The sequence below is a fragment of the Vombatus ursinus genome, unplaced genomic scaffold (genome assembly GCF_900497805.2).
Source record: "Vombatus ursinus unplaced genomic scaffold, bare-nosed wombat genome assembly UNPS02014793.1, whole genome shotgun sequence".
Taxonomy (NCBI): domain Eukaryota; kingdom Metazoa; phylum Chordata; class Mammalia; order Diprotodontia; family Vombatidae; genus Vombatus; species Vombatus ursinus.
The window spans coordinates 5198356-5220516 of record NW_020954571.1 but is presented as its reverse complement, the minus strand read 5'-3'; the positions used below and the strand labels follow the sequence as shown (position 1 = coordinate 5220516).

Below are 22161 nucleotides of genomic sequence, written 5' to 3'. Positions count from 1 at the left end.
CACCCCACCCCTCCCCACCTCAGGAATGACTGATTCCATTCAGTCAAATTCCTGACTCAGAATTGTCAGTCCCTGGCAAAGTGCACCCAAAGGGCTCAGGGGATGGGGAGAGGAAGCAGTCTTGACTCTGGGATGCTTATCTTGAGGGCTAGAGTCCTACTTGACACAGCCATTTTTACAAATGTTTTTCTAAATATCTCACAACTTCATAGGTCTTTGGAGGATGTTTTTCCATCTCTTTTCCCCCCACCTTCTGGATATAAGGAATGTGTGATTGGTCCAGAAATGGTCACAGTTAATGGAGAAATGAACTAACCAGACTAATTGCCAGTCAGTTAGCACCAAACAATAGCAGAGGCTAAAACAATCAAACAGCTCCCATCTATCTCTCTGGGTTCCTTCCTCCTAGGAGGAAGATTAGTGAGCTTTTAAATCCCTTCTCTTCACCACCTCCCTCCTCCCTTCAACCTCCTCCTTCACTAGCCACCAAGTGGTTTTCATATCATATGAATGAAAGCTTTCATTCACACCCTGGGGCCAGTGTGGGATGATTTTTCTGCCAGCGGCTTTGGCACAAAAAAAGATCAAGCAAGGTAACCCTTCCCAATCTCAGACAAGGTCAAGAAAAAGAAACATATGGGCAAGACTAAGGTGCTTGCCTCTCAGACAGATCTGCCCCTGTCCCTAAGCAGTGCAGTGTGGTACCACAGAAAGAACATGATTGAGAGTCAAAGGACCTGGGTTCTAATCCCAGTTCTGTTCCTTATTACCTGTGTGACCTTTGGCATGTTATTTGACTCCTCTGGGCCTCAGTTTCCTCATCTGTAAAATGATGGAACTGGACCAAATTGATCTCTAAGGTTCCTTCCCAGCTCTAAATCTATGAATCTAATGTCTTCTAGGGCAAATGATTGACCAGGACTGCAGGAACAGAGGCTGGAGGTGGGGGGGAGACAAGAAGCATCAGAAGGTGGAATGGGGAATAACCACTCACAAGAGCACTTATCTGACATGAGTTAAAAGCAGACCCTGGGTTGGGGGACTGAGAGAAGCCCCAGAAGAAAAGAACTTTGTTGAGATGAGAGGGGACAACCAAGTGTTGGGGTATGGAAAATGGAGCACAGTCTTAGAAACCATGCTGAAAACACCTAGGCATTGCTATTTTCTTTTTTGAGGAGGTACCTATGAAACCACATGGGGGACCCCATGAGAGTTGTAGAACCCCAAAAGGTCCATGAAAAGCAAAGTCCCTAACATAAGAAAACCATCTTTTTCTTCCTGATCCCATTTAGAGACTCAGTTGGTGTTTGCCAGTTTGTAGGAAATAGAATATGAATACATTCTAGGTACTTCAGCAGAAGGGAAAAAAAAGTGTTTTGTTGTTTTTTTGTGAGGGGAGATCATATTTGATGCAAATATAAGCGGTACCATTGACAGAAGTTTCAGCATCTTGAAGCTACCTTCATTTCCCCAGCTTCCCCCAGGGAAAGATGCTTCTTGTGACAGGTGGGTTTTCTATTCCCTTCCTCACCCTCCCTAGCCCAGAGAAAACCCAAGGCAAACCATTTTGAAAATAGATAGGGATTAGGTGGCCTCTCAGTTTCTTCCAGCTTTAAATCTATGATCCAAGGATGAGTCAATATTACACACACAACACTTCGGACTGGTCACCTTCCTTCTGTGCACAGCGGCCCCCAGGCCAGCCCCTTCCCTCAGCAGCTGCAGCCCAGGACTTGGCTGGTGATCTGGACGGAGACATTAAGGGGTCCTTTATCCTCAAGCACTAGGTGTCAGAGCTAGCAGCAAGTGAGGACTCCAGGGAGAAGGTAAGGAGAGGAGTTCGTGGAATCTTCTGCCAGTCCTCATTTCAAGGACTTTCCCCACTGCCCTCTGACCCTGCAGATGCCATCACCAAGAGAGTAGTGGGTTTTCTTCCTTGGTCCCAGGTGCCCTCTGGAGTAGCAAGCCCGGCAATGGCCAATGATCAACTTCCAACAATCTAGTCTCTGGGCTCAGAAAGGTTCTGTGTTTTCCCTTCTCTGGGATGGTGGGTAACGCTGTAGCAATGTAATCTGAGATACACTGTTAAGTTTTATATACAAGTCCTGGACCCTGGGATGGGTCACCAATGGCAGATGACTGATTTGCAAATGGTTTGCATTTAGTATCTTGTCTCCCTCCCCCCCCAACCCTTTCCCCAACCCCTTCAGGCTGTTTAATACTGGAAGCTTGGAGGACATTTCCCTCTGAATTAACTAGAGGTTTGCACCCTCTCTAGAGAGACTCTTCTCAGAGAATCCATGGGCTCCGTCCCAGATCCAGTCATCACTGCACACCCTCCTCTTCCACATACGTTGATGGAAACCAGCCAATCTGCAAAAGACACAGTCACCATGGCATGAGAGAATAGTAGAGACATGACAAGAGACCACAGAATCCAGTCTATACTATCAAAGGGCTGATAACTTCTTATTCTCTATAGGAGTCTTTAAATCATAGAAAGGCTCTCATACATAAGAAGGAGGCTCATGCTATGGAACTCCAGAAGACAGAACTAGACTTTGGAAGTTATAGGGAGGCAGATTTCAGCTCAAAACAAGGAAGTTTTTTCTAGCAGGTGTGTCTGAAAATGGAATGGGCTGCCATGCAAAGTAGTGAGCTCCCTGACACTAGAGGTATTTGAGTAGGTAAAGATGACCACCTACACTGGAACTGGAAAGGACCTCAGTGGTTAGCTAGTCCAACCTCTCCATTTTACAGATGAAGAAACTAGAACTCAGAGAATGCAAGTGATGTCAGAGGTCACCTGATCTAACTCGTGTCTCAACATTCCCTCTACAGCATTCCTGACAAGGGTATTCAGCCTCCCTTGGGTGCTTGCAAATGAGGAGGAGGAATTGACTATCTCCTGATGCAGTCCATTCTGGGTGTTTTTGGATAGCTCTAATTGTTAAGGGATTTTTGCTTACATGGAGCCCAAGTTTGCTGCTGGCTGATCATACCCATAGTCCTTGTATAGGTCTTCAAGTGCTGGAAGACCAGTTGCCACCCCTGAGCTATCTCTGTTCCAAAGATGGGGCAAATCTACCATGTCCCAGAAGCTTATACTGAGCCTGGGCCACAAATATCCATAACCCTTAATCTCTGGATGCTGCAAAGTCCAGACAAAGAATCCTGGTTCTAGGCCATTTCGTAGAGCTCCAGGAACAGGTGATTTTAATACTGTGAGGTTTCTTTTTTTAAAGGCACCAAGACAAGGCTCTCCTTACAGCTTAAATGCCAATGTGCCCCAAGGATTCTCTTCTCCAGGACCCCAGTTCCTTCAGCCAACCCTCACAGGCCGCACCTGACAGCAGCCCACCCGGTAGGGGAAGTGACAAAAACACTGAACTAGGACTCAAGGTCCTGCACTTTGGGTCCTGGCTCTGCCACTGACTTAGCTGGACAACATTGGACAAGGCACTTGGGATCATGGCATCATAGGTTTAGAGCTGGAAGGGACCTTGGAGGTCAAGTCCAATGGAAGCCCAGACCCAAGTAACAGAACCTGGGTCTGAACCCAGACCTGACCCTAGCACTCCTTCCATTATCCCACAGGATTGTGTAACCTCCTTGAGTCTCATGTATTCAATGGGATAATACTTATCCTGCTTGACGCTTCAAATAATTTTGAGGATTAAATAAGATCTGATGCTCTTTGAAAAGTATAAACAACTTGGTGCAGCTAGGTGCTGCAGCAGATAGAGCACTGGCCCTGGAGTCAGGAGGACCCCAGTTCAAATTCAGCCTCAGGTATTTACTAGCAGTGTGACCCTGGGCAAATCACTTAACCCTGATTGCTTCCATAAAAAAGTTAGAAAGAACTATACAAATGTAAAGCGATAGAAATGATGACGATCATGGCTAGTATTTATATAGCACTTCAAGGGACTTTATAAAAATTATCCCATTTGATCTTCATAACAACCCTGGGAAGATGGTGCTATTATTAGCTGTATTTTATAGAAGAGAAAACTGAGGCAAAGAGAGATTAAGTGACTTGCCCAGGATCCCTTAGCTTGTAAGTCTCTGAAGCAGCACTTGAACTCAGGTCTTCTTGACTCCAAGTCAATGCTCTATCCACTGCACTGCCCTCACCTTCCTTTTCCACTCATCCCCAAATGGCACCTGATGCTAGGATGTGCTTTCAGGCCAGGTCAGTTTATGCAGTGAAGCCTATGACCCTACTTTGCACTAGGCCTCTTACATACAGTCAGCACTTAGGAACGGAAAGAATTTGGGAAGAAGGGAAGGAAGGAAGGGAGGGAGAGAGGGAGGGAGGAGGAAGGAAAGACTTATTAAGTGCTTACTATATGCTAGGCACTGTGCTAAGCATTTTACAAATATTATCTCATTTGATCCTCATAACAACCCTACAAGGTGCGTGCTATTATCATCACCCCCATTTTACAGTTAAGGAAACTGAGGCAGACAGAAATTAAATGACCTGCTCAGGATCATACAGCTAGGAAGTATCTGAGGCCAGACTGAACTCAGGTTTTCCTCACTTCAGGCCCAGTGCTTTATCTTTGGCACCACCTAACTGTCTCTAGGAAGCAGATACTTGAATCAGTGCATGCGATATACTTCCAAGCCCTGCCTGGTGAGCCTGAAAGATAACCTTACCCTTCCATTGGTTTCTCCCTTCCACCAGCCCTGGTCACCACCAATTCTGCTGTAGATCTTCACCACGTCACCCTCTCGAAGCGAGAGTTCCCGCATGTCCCTGGCTGCAAAGTTGTACCTGGCAACGGCCGTGCCGATAACACGGGGAGTGAACACTGGGCAGAGGAAAGATGGGAATGTTAAGCAATTAGCCAGTCTGGGGTCAGCTTCCACCCTGAGCAAGAGTGGTGGGATATCCAAGTTGAGCTCTCTCTCCCCTCCCCCTATGCTCTAATGGACACTGATGCCATGAGCTGGGGCTATCGGCCCCCTGAAGTCAATTTATTCTTCTGGTGCCAGAGCTCATCACTAAAACGGCTTATGGCAAGGGAAACCCACCTCATACCATCTCCTCCCGCGGACCCGAGTGGCATGATGGGAAACAGAATGGACTAATTCCATGTAGAAGCAATGGCAAGGAACACATAAGGGAAATTATTTTAGGGGAAAGACAGCTGCTGGTTATTTCACTCAGACAGATTCAGGGTTTCAGACAGATCAGGGATAAGTGTCAAGGTCAGAGTTTTGAGCTCTGGTAGCAGAAGCATCTCAGGACCGGCAAGGGTCCCAAAACCTTTTCCCTCCTTGCTTGCTATGCTTTGTACCGCACCTCTCAGCCTAATTCCTTCATATATATTTAATGGGTCCCTAGTATGGTGCTATAGGAAAAAACCCAGGGCAAGGAATCAAGATACCAGGGTTCTAGTTTCCACTCTGAAAATAAACTATCTGTGGGCCCATGACTTATCCTCTAGGACTTCAGGTTCCCCTTCTGTCAAATGAAGGGTTTAGACTCAGAAGGCCTTTAAACTTCTTTCTGTTTCTGGCTTTCTAAAGTGGTACAAGTCATGCTATTCCTTCTCTCCCTTTCTAGATGGCCCCTTGGTTCTTTTCTCAGCTACTTGATTCAAAACTCACCAGGGAGGATGACTGTGTTATTGACACAGGGGGAAATGATCATCTAAGTGATGATGACAACAACATAGATGGGTATGGAGTGAGGTTGGCGGTAATGGTAGTTGTGACTGGGCCAGTCACAGGCCAAGCTTGAAACCCATCCTGAAATCTAAGCCAACAATGGCCACATTTTTCTCCCTTCCCTCCCAAGAACACGTTGCATTTTCATAGTCTCATCCCCTCTGATCATCATAGGTTCTCAAAGTGGGCAATACCACCCCTGGGGGGTGCTGTAAGGATCCAGGTGAAGGTAATAGCCTTAAGTGCAATTGGGGGACATTGAATAAAAGTAAGGGGGCGGTGGAAGCCTAAGGAAAGAAGAGAAGATAAAATTTTGAAAAACCATTTGTACAGATTTCATCTGTTATGTAACAAAGTTAAAGTCATAGTGATTACATTATCTTCCAAATAAATACACAAAATGCAAGTTATAACTGATTAGTTGTCAAGTCTGCCAACAGGTCTTAAGAAACAAGTGTTGGCAGGTGAGCACTGGGAAATCCAGCAGGCATCAGCAAGAATATGTGTGTATGTAATGAAGTGTTTACAATATGATATTAAAGGGTTACATGATGTAATATTGCATCAACAAAATTTCAGTGCAGGAAAAAAAACTCAAAATTTACAATAAATTATTAAATTTAAGATGTGTTATTTTTAAAAAATATATTTTGCATTTTTTTGAAATGACACAAATAAAAAAACATTAAAGGGTTAAAGAAAATAGATTTCCAGGGGGGCATTGAGTAATTTTTTTTAAAGGGGGCAGTAGGCCAAATAAGTTTGGGAACCTCTGGTCTAGATGCTAGAATGGGAAATATCTCCACTCCTAGGCAAGGGAGGACTCCTAGAGCGGTATCACTGGAGCTCTCATGGCTTTCAAGCTCGGGCTGATGGCCTGATGACCCACTGGCAGACTCTCTGCCAGCCAGCAGCAGCTGGTGGATGGATGTGAAGCTTTTCTCCCACACACCCTAGGCAGCTATACCTGACCAGAAGGGTGTGGAGGAGCTCTGGGAGGCAAAGCCGAGGCCCTGAGGACTGAGAAAAGAAAAGTTGTAGGAAGCACAGGAAGCTGCAAAAAGGTTAAGAGAACACATAAAAAGGGAGGAAGAAGGAGAATCAACACAAAAATTATATATAATTTTAAAATTAAAGTCGTCAATGCAAGAGAAGTGAATCAAAAGTTTCCCCGGGATCTCTCATGGAGCAGGAGCTGCTCCCTGGGATGGGAAGTCAAAAAGGGTGGTAATTCTCTAAGATAAGCTCTCTTGGCCCCTCTCCCAAATTACTTCAAGTACAGATGCTATCCCTGCTCTCTATGCCTGGTGAAAAAGCTTTATAAAATCTCAAAGCACTAGAGAAATGTGAACTACTATTTTTCTGACATTAGAGGTAGCATGATATGGTTGAGAGAGCTCTAGACTTCAAAGTCAGGAAACCAGGATTTGAATGTCAGAATTGACACCTAGTAATTGCGTGACTTTGGCTGAATCACTTAACTGCCTTGAGCCTCGGTTTTCTCATATCCACAAAATGAGGATAGTAAAACTTGTGCAACCTACCTCATAGGAATGTTACAAGGAAGTAATTTTTTAAACCTCAAAGCACTACAAATTGTAAGTTACCATTATTATTTACTACATCCAGGCTCCTAGACCTACTGAGGCCATGTATTCCAGACATAAGGAATTCCAGAATTCCTTTGAATTCTGCTTCTAAATTCTGGGAATTGGTAACCTTTCTGCCTCCTGATCTTGCTTAGTCTTGGGCCTGGGTATAGCAAGAATAATGATCAGATGATCGTAGGCACGTGGATCCTGAGTTGGAAGGGACCTTCAAAGCCAATAAACCCGATCTGTTCATTTTACAAATGAAGAAGTTGAGGCAAAGAAAAGTTAAGTGACAATCCCAGGGGTGCAGCTAGTGAGTGTCTAAAGGTGGATTTGAACCTGCCTCCTGGCTGCACTTTGTTGTGGTGTCTACCTAATGAATCTCTCCAGATGCCACCTCCTTCTCTTTGCTTCTCTCATCCCCTCCCTCCCCTCCCTTTCTAGAACCCCATATGTACTGTCTTCTCCCATTAGAATATAAGTTCCTTAAAAGTAGGAACTCTCTCTACATATATTTTTAGCTTGAATTTGTCTTTTCAGCACTTAACACTGTGCTTGGCACAGAGTAAGTGCTTAACAAATACTTTATCTGTCTGTCCTTTTCTCTGGAACAGCATCTCATAATTCAGTTATTAAAATCTCTGCAGCTCCTCATGTCTACCCTCAGCCCAAGCTGGGGGCTCATCTGACTCGCTATATGCTTGCTGATCTCTCTAAAGGAGGATTATGTAGAATGAGCACCTACACAGTACAACTCGAGTCAGTTGTATCCAGGGGCTCTGACCACATCAAAAAGGGAGCCAACACTGGGTACTAAGGCTTACATCTTTCAGGGAAAAGTCTAGCTAAGTCACAGTTAAACTCAAGCACATATGTATTAATCTCCCATTGCTCCACTGGGAATGTTCCTTTCTCTCCTTTCTTTTACAGTCAATGCATCAGAAATCCTGATTTTATGAGAGGCATTATATGTCCTGAAACTGAAAAGGGGAAGTCTTGCTGTGGGTTTTAGGACCCAATGAGATGGTTATCAGAGGATCAGGAACACTCAGAGGAGCAGAGTGAACTGTCCTTTTTAGCATGTTGTAGTGGGAGGGGAACACTCAGCACGCTCTTACCTGGTGACCGGGTGGAGGCTCTTGAGGCTGAGCGTTCTCGAGATTTGTAAGGGTACTTCAGGGTGGTGTCCAGTTGTTTAAAACTCTCCTTGAGTGAGTGGCATTGGTAGTATTCTACCAACTCCTGCCGAAGATAAACATAGTCACAGTGCTTATGTGCCCAACACCATAGACAGACTGGGTCCTCTCTTCTGAGCACTTCCCAAGGCATGCTCTTCCAGGAAGCCCTCTCTGACTACTGCAGGCTGCACTGATTCCTCCTTCTCTGGCCTCTCTTCGCACATAGAGTCTGTACCACAGAGTTGGGTACACACTTGATAATCTGGGAACAACCAAAACACTGGTCTTTTTGCCCTAGCAGACTGTAAGCTAGGGAGAAATAGCTTTGTATACTCCTTACGGCTCTCCTCTTGCCCTCCAACTTGACAGTGCCTAGCACAGGGCTGGGCCCACAGTAAGTGCTTAGTAGAAATCATTTCACTGAAGGACCATGATGTTTTGGTGCTGTCTTTAAGGGCATTTTGGCCATGGGTCTTGTCCATTGAGAAAACCACCTCCACGTTGGATCAGTGGCAGAGTCATATGCAGCTGGACAGAAATATGCCCACCCATCCTCCACGTTAGGAGTAAATCTAGTCAGACTTCTAAAGGAGGATCATCGCCAGACTTTTCTGACTTTCTAAGAAGGGTCCCAGGACCTGCTTGGAGGTTCGTGACTCTTGAGCCTTAAGACACACTCTGAACATTGCATGTGATATAGTAGAACCTCGTGAGGAGGTCCTGGGGAGAGGGGAGAATGTACGTATCCAGACCACTCAATGAGAAAATATTCTACATCTGTAGGGCCATGAAATGATCTGTGAGGTTTTCTAAGTAGAATTAGACTTTACTTTTCTCTCTTTTTTATACTAAAAGGGAATTTTTCTCCAGAGAGAGTGAGAACATCACCATCAGGAAATAAATGCTTAGCAACCTCAGGCAAACATACTACAAAATGGAGCAGAGAAAGCTTGTTATTAATTCATGTTACTGTTTTCCCATGAAGCCCTTTCCCTGGGTTCCTTCCCCATCCCCTGTAAATGGGCCCAGGCAGGCGAAGGTTACAGAGACTCCCGTACCAATAGGCTTTCAAACTTCTTTGCTTCTGTGATATGAATCCAGTTGTCTTTCTCTACCACCTTAATGTGTTTCACTTCATCATTGAACCTGAGGAACAATGGCAAAATTAATATTCCTGATCAAATGAGCCAAAGCTAAGAATTACTTCAGAACTGCTACGACTGCTTCCCCATTCCAATGGTTGGCTGAGACCAGCTCCAAGCACCCTTTGACTGCTCGCCATGTCTTTCTGTCTTCATCAGTAAATCAAGGATCAGCCTTTTCCCATTACCTACTTGACCAGCTACTCCCATTATTTGGTTCTGTTTCTCATCCTAGGCTAGCTGTGTTTGGTGGACTGATGCCTTATCTAAGATGAAGTATATAGATGCTTCCCGGTCACGGTATAGGATTGCTCAAGTTGTTAAGGTCTCTCTTGCTGCCTGTGACTCACATCAGCTAGCCTACTTTTCCCTGCACTGTTGGGTTTCTTGGTCTGGGATGACTTGCCTGGACCTTGGACCTCCCACTTCACACTGACCTTCAGAATTTGAGTCTTGCTTCCCATGATCCTTCTAATCTCTTATCTCTTGCCTGCGCTGGCATCTGATATCCTGAATGCCTTCAACCTGGCTTGTCTGCCTAGTTTCTGAAGCGTTGCTCTGATGTGCTCTATCATCCCTGCGTGTACTCTGCGGGCAGACTGCTCATGCCACTCCTTTTTTTCAGCACTGTCTGACTACAGGGATCAAGGGACTTTCTTAACTCTGGCCCACTCCTGCACTTGGGGCTAGTCCTTTATTCCCAGCCTTGCTTTGAGTATCCCGGTCCTGGCTTTACATCTCGTCCGCTCTCTCATATCCCCTCGTAGCTTTGATGCTGACACTCTGCTCTCGTTTCAAGCTTCTGGACATCTTTATAAAGCACAGAGAAAAGTGATCTTGGATGAAAGGCCTTTTTTTCCTCACCTTTTTATTTGGGGGCATGGGGAGGGTCAGGAAGGGGACCAACTAATTTTGCTGTGTTAGTGGAGACTTTAGCTGGCAAATATGATAGCTTGCCATGGATATTGGCCTGCCTTACATCTGGTAAGTTAAACACTTTGAGATCCTCATCAGGATATCATTTGAATTGCTCAGGCTTTAATTTGGGGAGAGGTCTCATTGCTGCTGACAACTAGTCAAGCAATTGTGGTTTTTTTTGGTTTTTTTGGTCAGGCACGTACTTTATACTTATGGCAAATCGCTCTGCCTCCGCAGGTCTTTCTCGGATCAAGTACGTCCCACTTGCATGGGATTTCAACAAGTTGTCAGTTTGTTGTCGCTCCATATTGCCTGCAAACCTGAAGATGGACAGATTCCTTTAGGCAGTGACACATAAAAAGATTAATGTGCAGCAAAATCCTTCCAAGAGATGTGATTTTTATTTGGGAGGGGAGAGGAGTTTGGAATTTGTGATTTCATCTATAGAGGGAACCTCCAGTGTGGGAACTCCCTCCACCTATGTGGAACAGCAACTTTAATCTTAGATTGTTGCTTGGGGGCACCGAGCTATTAAATGAATTGCCCATGTCCACACAGCTAGAGTGTATTAAAAGCAGGAATTAAACCCAAGTCAACCTTCCTGATTCTAAGACTGGCTTTCCATCTATCATACCACCTTCTCTCTCTTAATGGACGTGATGGTGAGATAAAGGTGAGTGAATCATCAAATCAAAATGCCAGAGAGATCATTTACTGCAACCCCATCATTTGACAGATGACAAAACAGAGGCCCAGAGAAGAGAAGGGATAGGCTCAAGGTCACACAGTTGAGTAGGTAGCAGAATTAAGTTTAGACCCATGCATCCTGACATTTGTCACATTGCTGCCCTGCTCCAACATCTACCCAAGAGTTAGGATATCTAATAAAAAAATTCTCTCCATTAACTCGTTTTAACAGTGGACTCACCAGGGGTATGTGGTGTAGTCTATTTCTCTGGATAGGGGCCTACTGCTTGGAGGCTGTAAAAAGAGAATATGACTGGTTATTAAGGCACAAAGAGTCTGGGACCACAGGATTTAGAGCTGGAAGGGGCCTAGAAATCTATCTTGTTCAACCTTCTCATTTTACAGCTGAAGCTACTGAGGTCTGGAAAAATGAAGTGACATAAAATAGCAGAGCTAGGATTTGATCCCAGGTCCTCAACTCCAAATATGGATCATATGCCCTCAATTCCACCATGCTGCTCAATGTTTCAGACTGCCCTGTCTCTCAATATTCTCTCTGAGGCTATTTTTTTCTCAATGCCAGGAATTTCTAAGTTTTTGTCCACAGAGTAGGAAGGAACTAGATTTGTTGTCTATGATTCGTGCCTGATCTGTATATACTCTATATGGAAGAGAAATCATATATAAATCATGAGTTTACCCTCCGCTCCCTGGGGCCTCAAGTTTTTGTTGTTTCTGTCGTTGTTTTAATCAGGCCCGCCTCTTTGTGACCCCATTTGGGGTTTTCTTGGCAAAGAGACTGGAGTGATTTGCCAATTTCCTCTTCTAGTTCATTTGACAGGTGAGGAAACAGAGGCAAACAAGGTTAAGTGACTTGCCCAGGGTCACAGAGCTAGTAAGTGTGGTAAGTAAGAAGCCAGATTTGAACTCAGGAAGATGAATCTTCCCGGCTTCAGGCTGGGCACTCTATCCACTGCACCACGTAGCTGCATGCAGGGCCCCAGGCTACATTTAGGTAATGACCTCATGACGTCCCCTTTCTCTCCAGTGCTCCAAAACACAGCCTGTTCCTTCCCCAGCACCACCATGTGCTATGTTCTGTGCTAGGTCATCAGCCCACCTGCCCTACAATGCCTTGAGGCAGGGATCTCCAACCCATGCCTGAGAAAGAGCAACTTTTCATTTGCCTGTTGATCTCCACAGGCAAGAGGATGACAGGATCAGAAACGTGGAATGGGAAGAGAATTCAGAGAGTGTGCGGTCCAATGCCCTCATTCTCCAGGTAAAGAACCTTATGCCTACAGTGGTAAAGCTAGCTGCTCGTGGTCACATAGGTATTAATCACCAGAGGCAGGATCTGAACTCAGGTCCTTTCCATCCACGGTTAGTACACTGGGCATTTGCTTACTCATTCCACAAAACTTAATCAATCACACTAAGTACCAAATTTAGTACTGGACAAAGGCAACCAGCTAAAGATGCTTCTTGGAGCTCACATTCTAATAGGGTAATAAGAGAAAAACAACACAGCTAAATAAATTGTGCAATATTCCATACTAGGTGATTAGAGGGGTATAAGACAGAGAGGGATGTGAGGGCTAGGGTCAGGTGGCTGCCTACTAGGAGAAGCAGAGAATAGTTCAAGGATGACGTGGTACTTTAGCTGAACTTTTGATTTTTTGGGGGGGAGGAGGCAATTGGGGTAAAGTGACTTGCCCAGGGTCACACAGCTAGTAAGTATCTAAGGCCACATTTGAACTCAGGTCCTCCCAACTTCAGGGTCAGTGTGCTATCCACAGAGCCATCTAGCTGCCCCTAGCTAAGCTTTTGAAAAGGTATGTATGAATTCAATAGCTGAAGAGGGGAAGGTGGGCATGACAGATATAAGAGAATAGTGTGAACAAAGACTCCAAGGTGGGGGGGCACTGTGAGTACAGGGAGCGGGGCAAAGAGCTATTCAGTTTGGCCAAAACATACGAGGGGGAAAGAGTGACATGAGATAAGGTTGAAAAGGTAAGGTGGCTCCAGACTTTGGAGGGCCTGGAATGCCTGGCGATGGAGTTTCAACCTTATCCATTAAACAGTAGGGAGCCTTACAAATTCTTAAGGAGAGGAGTGTCACAATATATACAGAAGGAAAATTATTTTGGCTGTGGTATGTAGGACAGATGGGGTGCGGGGAGGGAAAGGGGAGGCTGTGTAAGTCAAGTCTCTCTACGGAGCCAGGAGCTCTACTCCAGCACTCTTTCTGCAACACCACGATGCCAACAATGTGCTCCAAACCCCTGGCAATCAAGTTCCCTGGTCCACTGGACCTCAGTAGCACAGATGGTGTCAACATTTGGAAAAGCGCTTACCCGTCCGTCCACAGGGCAGGGCTTCACAGATGAACTAGGAAAATAACCCGACTTCTTGGTCTGCATTAACCTTCCCTGGAAAGAGCAAGATTCATTTCAGGGTTCTGTCTAGGGATTTGCAAGTCTATGCAAAGTTTCCTATGGGGAGATTTCCACCATGATCCTGAGCTCTCCCTAGGACTCCAGCACAAGCCTAACAGATACACTTATATATTGTTGTTGTTCAGTCTTGTCTGACTATGTGAACCCATGGATTTTATCCATGGGGTTTTCTTGGCAAAGACACTGGAGTGGTTTGCTATTTCCTTCTCCAGTGTGTTCCCATTTTACAGATGAGGAATTGAGGCTAATAGGGGTTAAATCACAAGGTCACACAGCTAGTAAGTGTCTGAAGTTGGATTTGAACTCAGGAGATGAGTCTTCCTGACTTTAGGCCCTGCATTCTATCCACTTCACCACCTAGTTGTCCTGATGGGGATATAGGTCAGTTAATTTGAAGTATTTTCCAGGCTCCCCGAAACACCACTTACTTCCCACCACTGAGACTCAGGGTCACCTCTCAGCAGTTCAATCACATCGCCTGTTTGGAATGTCAACACTGGCTTCCCGGGAGGAGCTGGAATACCATGGTAATTCTGCACTGCCACCATCTTAGGACCTGCGACAGAGGGAAAGGGAGTAGCACATTCTATGACTCAGTTCAACTGGGAATTGTCCTATCCCCTGTGCCCCAACTTGTTAAATACCTTTACAGGAGCTATGCAAGACACCTAGACTCACACTTTTAAAATGCCTTCATAGACTTCTTATATCTGTTGTCCACTCTGGCTAAGTACCCCTGACTAACCACCATGCCCCAATTAGGTTCCATTAAAAAAAAATCATTGGATTTAGTGGGGCCCTGCCATACTGATGATGAGACTTCACATGTATCAGTTTTTCAATCTGCAAAATGGAGGTGAGAGTACCTGCTAAATGCCCCTCCTGACACACCACTCTGCATGTACCCCTCCCCACTCCTTTTTACCAATCAAATTGGTACTCCCACTCCTGGAAAGTAGAAGTTAATCAATGACCCTATGCCTCCACTCATCATCCCTGTGACTTCCCAGACCAAAACACCTTTCCCTTATGAGTGATTCTCTGTTAGGATGTAGGTTCCTTGAGAGCAGGGACCATCTTGCTTCATGTATTTGTATTGCCAGCAACCAGCATAGTATCTGGCACATAAGTGCTTAATAAATGCTTTTTCATTCATTCACTCTTTGTTCATTCATTCATGAGAAGAATGCTAATTTCTCCTGATGAGATACTAGTGCCTGTTTTTTTTTTCCAGCCATCCTGTTTATTAACTATCCTAAGTAAATCTGCTTAATTCAAGCCAAAAACTTTACTATGGTCACAGGTACGTTAACAACAACTTCTTTCTATAGGGTATTTTATGCTTTTCAAACTATTGCACATAGATAATCCTACTGGAACTTTGAAGTAATTTTCCATTTTACAGATTGGAAAACTGAGGTATCCAGTGACAGGAAGTAACTTGCCCAAGAGCACATAGAAAGTCTATTATTTCTATTCACAGTCCTACAATGTAACCTCTGTGAAGTTAAGGACCTTATCATAGTTAAATCTACATCTCTGCCAGTGTGCAGTATGATGCTCAATACACAGGAGGTATTTTATTTTATAGGTATACGTGTGTATACATATGTGTATATATATATATATACATATCTATATTCACTATTTATAGATCTATATTTTTAAGAAAATAAATATTTCTATGGTCATATGTTATATATGCTTATTTAAAAATATTTTTCAAAAACTTTCCCAATTGCATGTAAAAACAATTTTTAACATTCATTTAAAAAAATTTTGAGTTCCACATATTCTCTCTTCCTCCCTTCCCCCTTCCCTGACACAGTAAGCAATTTGATATAGGTTATAAATGTGCAATCATGTAAAACATATCTCTATGTTGATCTATATTTATAAATAGAACATATTTATAAAAGTGTGTATATATTATTTATAATATTTATGTATAATAGCATTTGTATAGAACTTACTATGTGCCAGGCACTCTGCTAAACGCTTTACAATTATTAATCCATTTGATCCTCACAACAACACCTAGGAGGTAGGTACTATTATTACCTGGCTTTTACAGATAAGGCAACTGAGGCAAACAGGGTTAAGTGACTTGTCCAGGGATACACAGCTAGTAAGTGTCTGAGGCTAGATTTGAACTCAGGTCTTCCTGACTTCAGGCCCAACACTCTATGCACTCTACCACCTAGCTGTCCTTATTATATACATTACTCCTCTTCATTCACTCCACAACTCAGATTGACCTTGATGTTTCTCACAATGGCACACCATCTCCTGTCTCCATATTTTTGCCCAGACTGTGGCCCATGCCTAGAATGCTCTCTCTCCCTCCTTGCTTCCATCTCTCACACTCTCTTATTTCCTTCAAAACTATGCTGAAGTGCCACATTCTACATGAAGTCTTTCCTGGTCCCCTTAGCTTCTTTCCAGTAAAGATCCAGTATTTATTTTATGGATTTATGTGTGCAATACATATATGTACATATGTATGCACATGTCTAATAGACACACACATATATATAATAGACACATACATATACATTGTCTTAACCAACAGAATGTAAGCTTCTTGAAGGCTGGGACTATCTCTACTTTTGTCTTTGAATCCCCAGCACCTATCACAGCCAGCACCTATCACAGCACCTGCTGCATAGCAGGCCCTTTATGAATGCTGATTCATTGACCGATTCAATATTCTTGGGCGACAAAGACTAGGAAAGAACATGACCACAAGAGAGGGAAAAGAAGAAAAACTGGGATCGTCCCCTTTCCCCAAATGACAGCATTTCAAACAAGCCCCGGTCTTTACACCCCACCCCTCTCCTGGGGGAGTTACTGTGGCATTTCAAGAGAAGGTCTAAGCAGGGCGGATTTGGGGTTCTCGCCAATGTCAATGTCTCTTTTCCACGACACAACTATTCATTAACCCTCCCAAATGGAACCTTAAATAATGAGTGTTTTGTACTATAACAGACATACTTACCAGCTCCTGTACTTAGTGCGTCCTGTAAAGGAAAGAAAAAACAACAGACTGCAATTAGAGAAGATGCTTTTCATTGACTCAGGGCTTAAAATATCAGATTTATTTTTCTTAAGTCACCCTTCACTGCTGTGGATGACAAACTCCCCACCCTAGAAGTCAAAGCAACGGACAAGAGAGGGGGTATTGCAGATGGGGCTTTTAATGCCTTCTCATGCCAAAAGCCTTTCATTGGAGGCATTCACTTTTTTTTTACCCTCTCTGTATCCTCCCCACCAGCTTCTCTACGAAGCCTTCCCTGACCAGCCCAGTGGTGACTATAATGCACTCGTATGGCATTAAGTGTGTGTCTTGTCTCTTCAGTACAATGATAATCAATTTAGGGTCAAAGCCTGAATTCTAGACTAGCGCCCTGCACATAGTAGGCAGTGAATAAAAGTTCACTCACTTGATTTTTATTTTATTGATATCTTGCATCCTCCACAGTGCAAACACATTGCTGGGCACATAGTAAATTATAGGATCATAGATTTAGAGCTGGGGCAGCTAGGTGGCACAATAGATAAGAGTGCTAGGCCTGGAGTCAAGAAGAGTCACTTAGTAGCTGTGTGACCTTGGGCAAGTCACTTAACTCTGTTTGCCTCAATTTCTTCATCTGTAAAATGAGCTGGAGAAGGAAATGGCAAACCACTGCAGTATTTTTGCCAAGAAAACCCCAAAAAGGGTCATGGAGAGTCAGACACAACTGAACAACAACAACAAGATTGACAGCTGGAAGGGATTCTGGAGGCCATTATGTTCATTTCTTCATTTTACAGATAAGAAAACTGAGGCACAGAGAAATAACTTGCCCAAGGTCACATAGCTAATATGTGCCTGCTGCAGGATTTGAACCCAGGTCTTTCAGTGTTCTTTCCACTACACAATGTTGCCTCTCATAGTATTCTGTGCCCTTCTTATTGTATTGCAACAATATCCTATCCACCACACCAGTGGCATCAAATTCAAATAGAAATGGGCCACTAAATGGTATATAAAGATCCCTGTGGGTCACATATTGGGTTAGAAAGCCACAAATTAACATTTCTTTATATTCCATTGTGTTTTTGTTTATTTTGTTAGATATTTTCCAATTCCATTTGAATCAGGTTTCAGGCTGCTGTGAAGGGGGCTTCTGTTTACCACCTCTGCTCTGTCCCACACAACTACTTATTTGGTTGGCTGACTTGTTGACAAAGACAAGCTTCTTTTAGGTAAACTAGAGAAATGCAGGCAGGAGGAAAGGATCCATCAATCAATAAGCACTTGTTAAGTGTTCTCGATGTGTCAGGCATCAGACGTAGAACCCCAGAATGTTTTCTGGTGTCCTCAGCCATTGGAGGAGGGGCACAAGAGGGCCACAGGATGGACCAACTGATGGGAAGGACATTCAATGTGCAGGACCAGGTAAAAAGTCACACAATTTGGGAGATGGAAGGGGCCTTGTCTAGTACAACTTGGACGTGAAAGGAAGCCACATTACAACATACCCAAGGAGTGGTCCTCTAGCCTCTGGCTTGGAGCCTTCCAGGGAGGAAGAACCACCACCACCACCACCACCATGACAGAGCAAGGACATAGTTGGCCTATCACCTGGATGGAATTCTCGTGCTCTATGTAAATAATCGCCACTGCAGATGAATGGAGACATTCAGGGGAATCTGGTTACTACCATCACCCTTAGTGGATAGCTCGTGGCTCAGGGAAGCAATGGGTATTCAGATAATTGAACAGTTTCTCTGCCAACAGGTGTGAACCAGGTTTTCTAAGCAACAGAGATGAGAGGGAAGAGAATGGGTTTGGATGTTCTTACCGAGTCTACAGGAGAACCTGGAAAAGAAGAAAAACGAGCAGAGTTAGAGGTCAAACAGCCCGAAGCGAGTGAGCCCCTGGATAAAGTTGCTTATTCATTCAAGTGCTTCACCCTGGGCCTGTTGTTTTAGGTTGGTGAGTGAGGCAAGACATCATGAAGGTTAGTTACCAGTATGGATTACAGTGACGGCTGAAAGGGAGCCCGGGGGGGATTTCCCCCCACTGTTCCCACCATGTGTTCCTGCTATTCCTCCAAGTACTCTCTATCAACTTTGGAGAGTGAATTTTTAAGCTTTGGTTTTGGGAAGGAGGAGAAATGGGAATCTAAGCAGAGTGATGGGACTGAGCCTTACAAACAGATTTGCTGATGTCAGTGTGATCACATGCTGCAGGAGAGAGGTAGGCTTCAGCTTGTCAGATAGCAAGGACGCGTTCCAGCCCCCCCTCCCCAAGCTCCCCAGCATTTTCCCTGTCTTCTCCCCCCGACTATGAGCAGACTGCTGAGTCCCAAGGATCTGACCAGCTGGGTAGCCCACCCTCTGTGGAGCAGGGCAATGGTTACAGTAAAAAGCACACGGGAGACTCTGGCAATTCAAATGCATTCTAACACTCACAGTTGCAGATATATTTAGGTAGACATATGTATCCAATGGGCCCTAAAGAACACAGATGGACACACTGAGCTGGGGTCCAAGCCAGGAGATACAGACATGTAAAGAAAGAAGTCATTGCACACACCCACATAAGGGCCACCTGGGGCTAGTCCCAGAGTCCCTCCAGCCTGGGATTCTATCTCTGTAATGGTCCCTGTGGAATGATTTAGGGGAGGACCAGCCTCTCTCCATGGTGCTAGCCTAATATGGCAGTGTTTGACTCATACTGAGGAGGCTTAAATTCAAATTTTGATCTCTGACACCTGCTTGACCATGGGCAAGATCTTTCACCTTTCTGAGCCTCAATTTTCCCATCTATAAAATGGGGATAATAAATATTGGTCCTACCTACTTCATTAGCACTATACAAATGGGAGTTATTATTTTCTCTAACTTGACCTAATAATTTTTTACATACAACAAAAGTAAATGGAAAGAACAACAGCAATAAAATATTCTAAACTGAATGTTGTAAACTTATAATGACTAACCTTGGCCCCAAAGAGGAGATAATGAGAAAGCTCCTTCCCTACTTCTTTACAGAGGTGGGGGATTATGGGTATCGAATACTATATATCTGTCAGACTTTTTTCAGTATGTCAGCTAGTTTTTCTGAGATATTTATTTCTTATTTTTTATTCTCGTTATAAGGGAATGATTCTCTAAGAGAGGGAGGGGGAAGACTATATCAGAAAATAGAAATTAGCATAAAATAACTTGTAATAATTTGTTTGAATAATGATTTATGTTTCATCCTATATATCTAACATGGTAATAAGTTCTATAAGTTTATTCTCTATTGTGAGAAGCCTTTTGGGGGGGGATTCTCAAAATTATCTCACATAATGCTCTCAGGCACCCACAGTTTTAGTATCTGGAATGTGGTGAATAAATCCATACTCTGCTTTCTCCATGCCTTCTATGAGTTTAAAGGCTTCTATCTTATCCCCTCTTGGTCTTTGTCTCCCCAAACTTCAGCATTCTAGTCTTCCTGATCACATTTCTTCCACCTCCACATCTTTGCTTATGTTGTGCTCCCCTGCCTGGAAACCCTTCCCATCTCTGCACCCAGCCAAATCCTATCCATATTTGAAGGACCAGATCAAGTTCCAGTTTTTCTGTGTAGTTTTCCCCAATTCCTCTGGTTCTCAGTGTTTCTCTTCTTCTCTCCCCAGCCAAAACACACCTACCTTCCTTTTCTCTACTCTTTAACTCACGGAGAACAGAACCAAATACTTCTTACACTCTCTACTGTGTTGGTGGCCCAATTGTTTTATCTGGACTGTGAGCTCTTTAAAGGGCAAGGTCTATGTCCTCTATTTCTTCTATATCCCTCACTGTGCCTCGCAGGAGGACTCAGGAGGAGCTCAATACAGAGTTGTTGGTTGACTAATTTAAAGAAACAAAGCCCAAACTCATATTTCTATAGCCTGAAGGCTTATGAAGAGCATTAAGCACAACACCCTTGTTAAGTAATTCAAATTTTAAAGATGGGGAGGAGGGCAGCTAGGTGGTGCAGTGGATAGAGCACCAGCCCTGGAATCAGGAAGACCTGAGTTCATATCTGGGCCCGAGACACTAGCTATGTGACCTTGAGTAAGTCATTTAACGTTGCCTCCAAAAAAGCAAATAAAAATATAAATAAAGATGAGGAAACTGAGGTTCAGAGAAATGAAGTCACTGCCCCACGGTGTCATATTTCATAAATGTCAGAGCCTGAAATTGAACTCGGAGCTGGTTCCATGTGTTCCCACCAAGTGATGCCATCTCAGGTCAGTCCTCAGACTATACCTTCTACCCTCTGGATCACAGAGAAGTGATGTGACCCAGAGTGCCAGAAATTCTTAAGAGAGTAGAGCCTGTTTCATATTTGTCTTCATATCTCCAATTCCTAAGACAGCATCTGGCACACAGGAGGCACTTAATAAATGCTTGTTGATAGACCAATTCAAGTCCCACCTCAAGCATTTATTAGCTGTGTGATTCTGGGTAAGGTATTTAATCTCTCAGCATCAATCACCTCATCTTTAAGATGGGGACACTAACACCATCTACCTCACTGGTCTCCTGTAAGGATCTAATGAAGTAGCTTATATAAAGTACTTTGTAAATAAAATGTAAAGTGCTACATAAATGCCAGCTCTTATTATCATCACCATCATCACTGTCACCTTTTCTTGCTTTTCCCTTCCTTTGTCCTGTGCTACCTTAGGCTCCAAGGCCCATATTTGCCTAGAGAATTCAGCTGTGACTTGGTAAATGTCTATGGAATTGTACGGTCCCTCCTTCTCTATAAACTGTATTCTGGAAACGTCATAAAAATATCTCTAAGAATTAAAGGCTAGGCTGCCAGGGTGAGCCAGGCAACAAGCATTTATTAAGCACTTACTATGTGCTGGGTACTGTGCAAAGCTTTGGGAATACAAAGAAAGGCACAAGACAGTTCCCGTTCTCAAGGAGCTCACAGTCTAAAGGGGGAGAAAACACATGCACAACCATGCAAAGGTACAGACAAGAAAAACTGGGGATGGTCTCTGGGGCTAAGGAGGCCTGGGAAAGGATTCTTGAAGAAGGCGGGGCTTTAGCTGGACCTTGGAGGAAGCCAGGGAAGTCAGGAATTATCGATGATGTGGGAGAGCATCCCAGACGTGGAGCACATTCAGGGAAAATGCTCCAAGTTCAGAGATGGAGAACCATGTGCAAAGAAAAGGAAGAAGACAAGTAGACATAGAGCACTTGCTGGGTTTGTCCCTATGGCTGGGGCCAAGCAGGACTGGTATGACCAGGGGTGTACTGGAACCAGCCAATGAGTAGATTGTTTAATTTTCTTTGGGAGCATTTACACCCTGGAAATCAGAAAATGCTACAGATTAGGGCTTGATTTATTATTTTGTTGATTGTCTCGACTTAACAAACAGACAGAAAAAATGTTAATTACATAGATTAATCTTAGAAGTATGTCATACTTTTCAGAGAGCTGGTTGTTAAACATTTACCACTCCCA

At 43.9% G+C, this 22161-nt stretch overlaps 1 protein-coding gene across 1 annotated transcript in view; it reads right to left on the bottom strand.

Moving 5' to 3' along the window:
- Positions 1–814: 814 nt before the first annotated feature.
- Positions 815–22161, bottom strand: part of VAV2 (vav guanine nucleotide exchange factor 2) — a 403760-nt gene continuing 382413 nt past the window's right edge. Inside the window, exons 17-27 of the mRNA XM_027869640.1 lie at positions 19119–19160; positions 18506–18522; positions 16657–16678; positions 14087–14214; positions 13557–13631; positions 11441–11493; positions 10716–10832; positions 9511–9598; positions 8393–8516; positions 4666–4820; positions 815–2373 (exon numbers count right to left, since the gene is read on the bottom strand). Coding sequence (XP_027725441.1) covers positions 2326–2373; positions 4666–4820; positions 8393–8516; positions 9511–9598; positions 10716–10832; positions 11441–11493; positions 13557–13631; positions 14087–14214; positions 16657–16678; positions 18506–18522; positions 19119–19160 — 869 coding nt within the window. The 3' untranslated portion in view covers positions 815–2325. The remainder of the gene's footprint in view (positions 2374–4665; positions 4821–8392; positions 8517–9510; positions 9599–10715; positions 10833–11440; positions 11494–13556; positions 13632–14086; positions 14215–16656; positions 16679–18505; positions 18523–19118; positions 19161–22161) is intronic.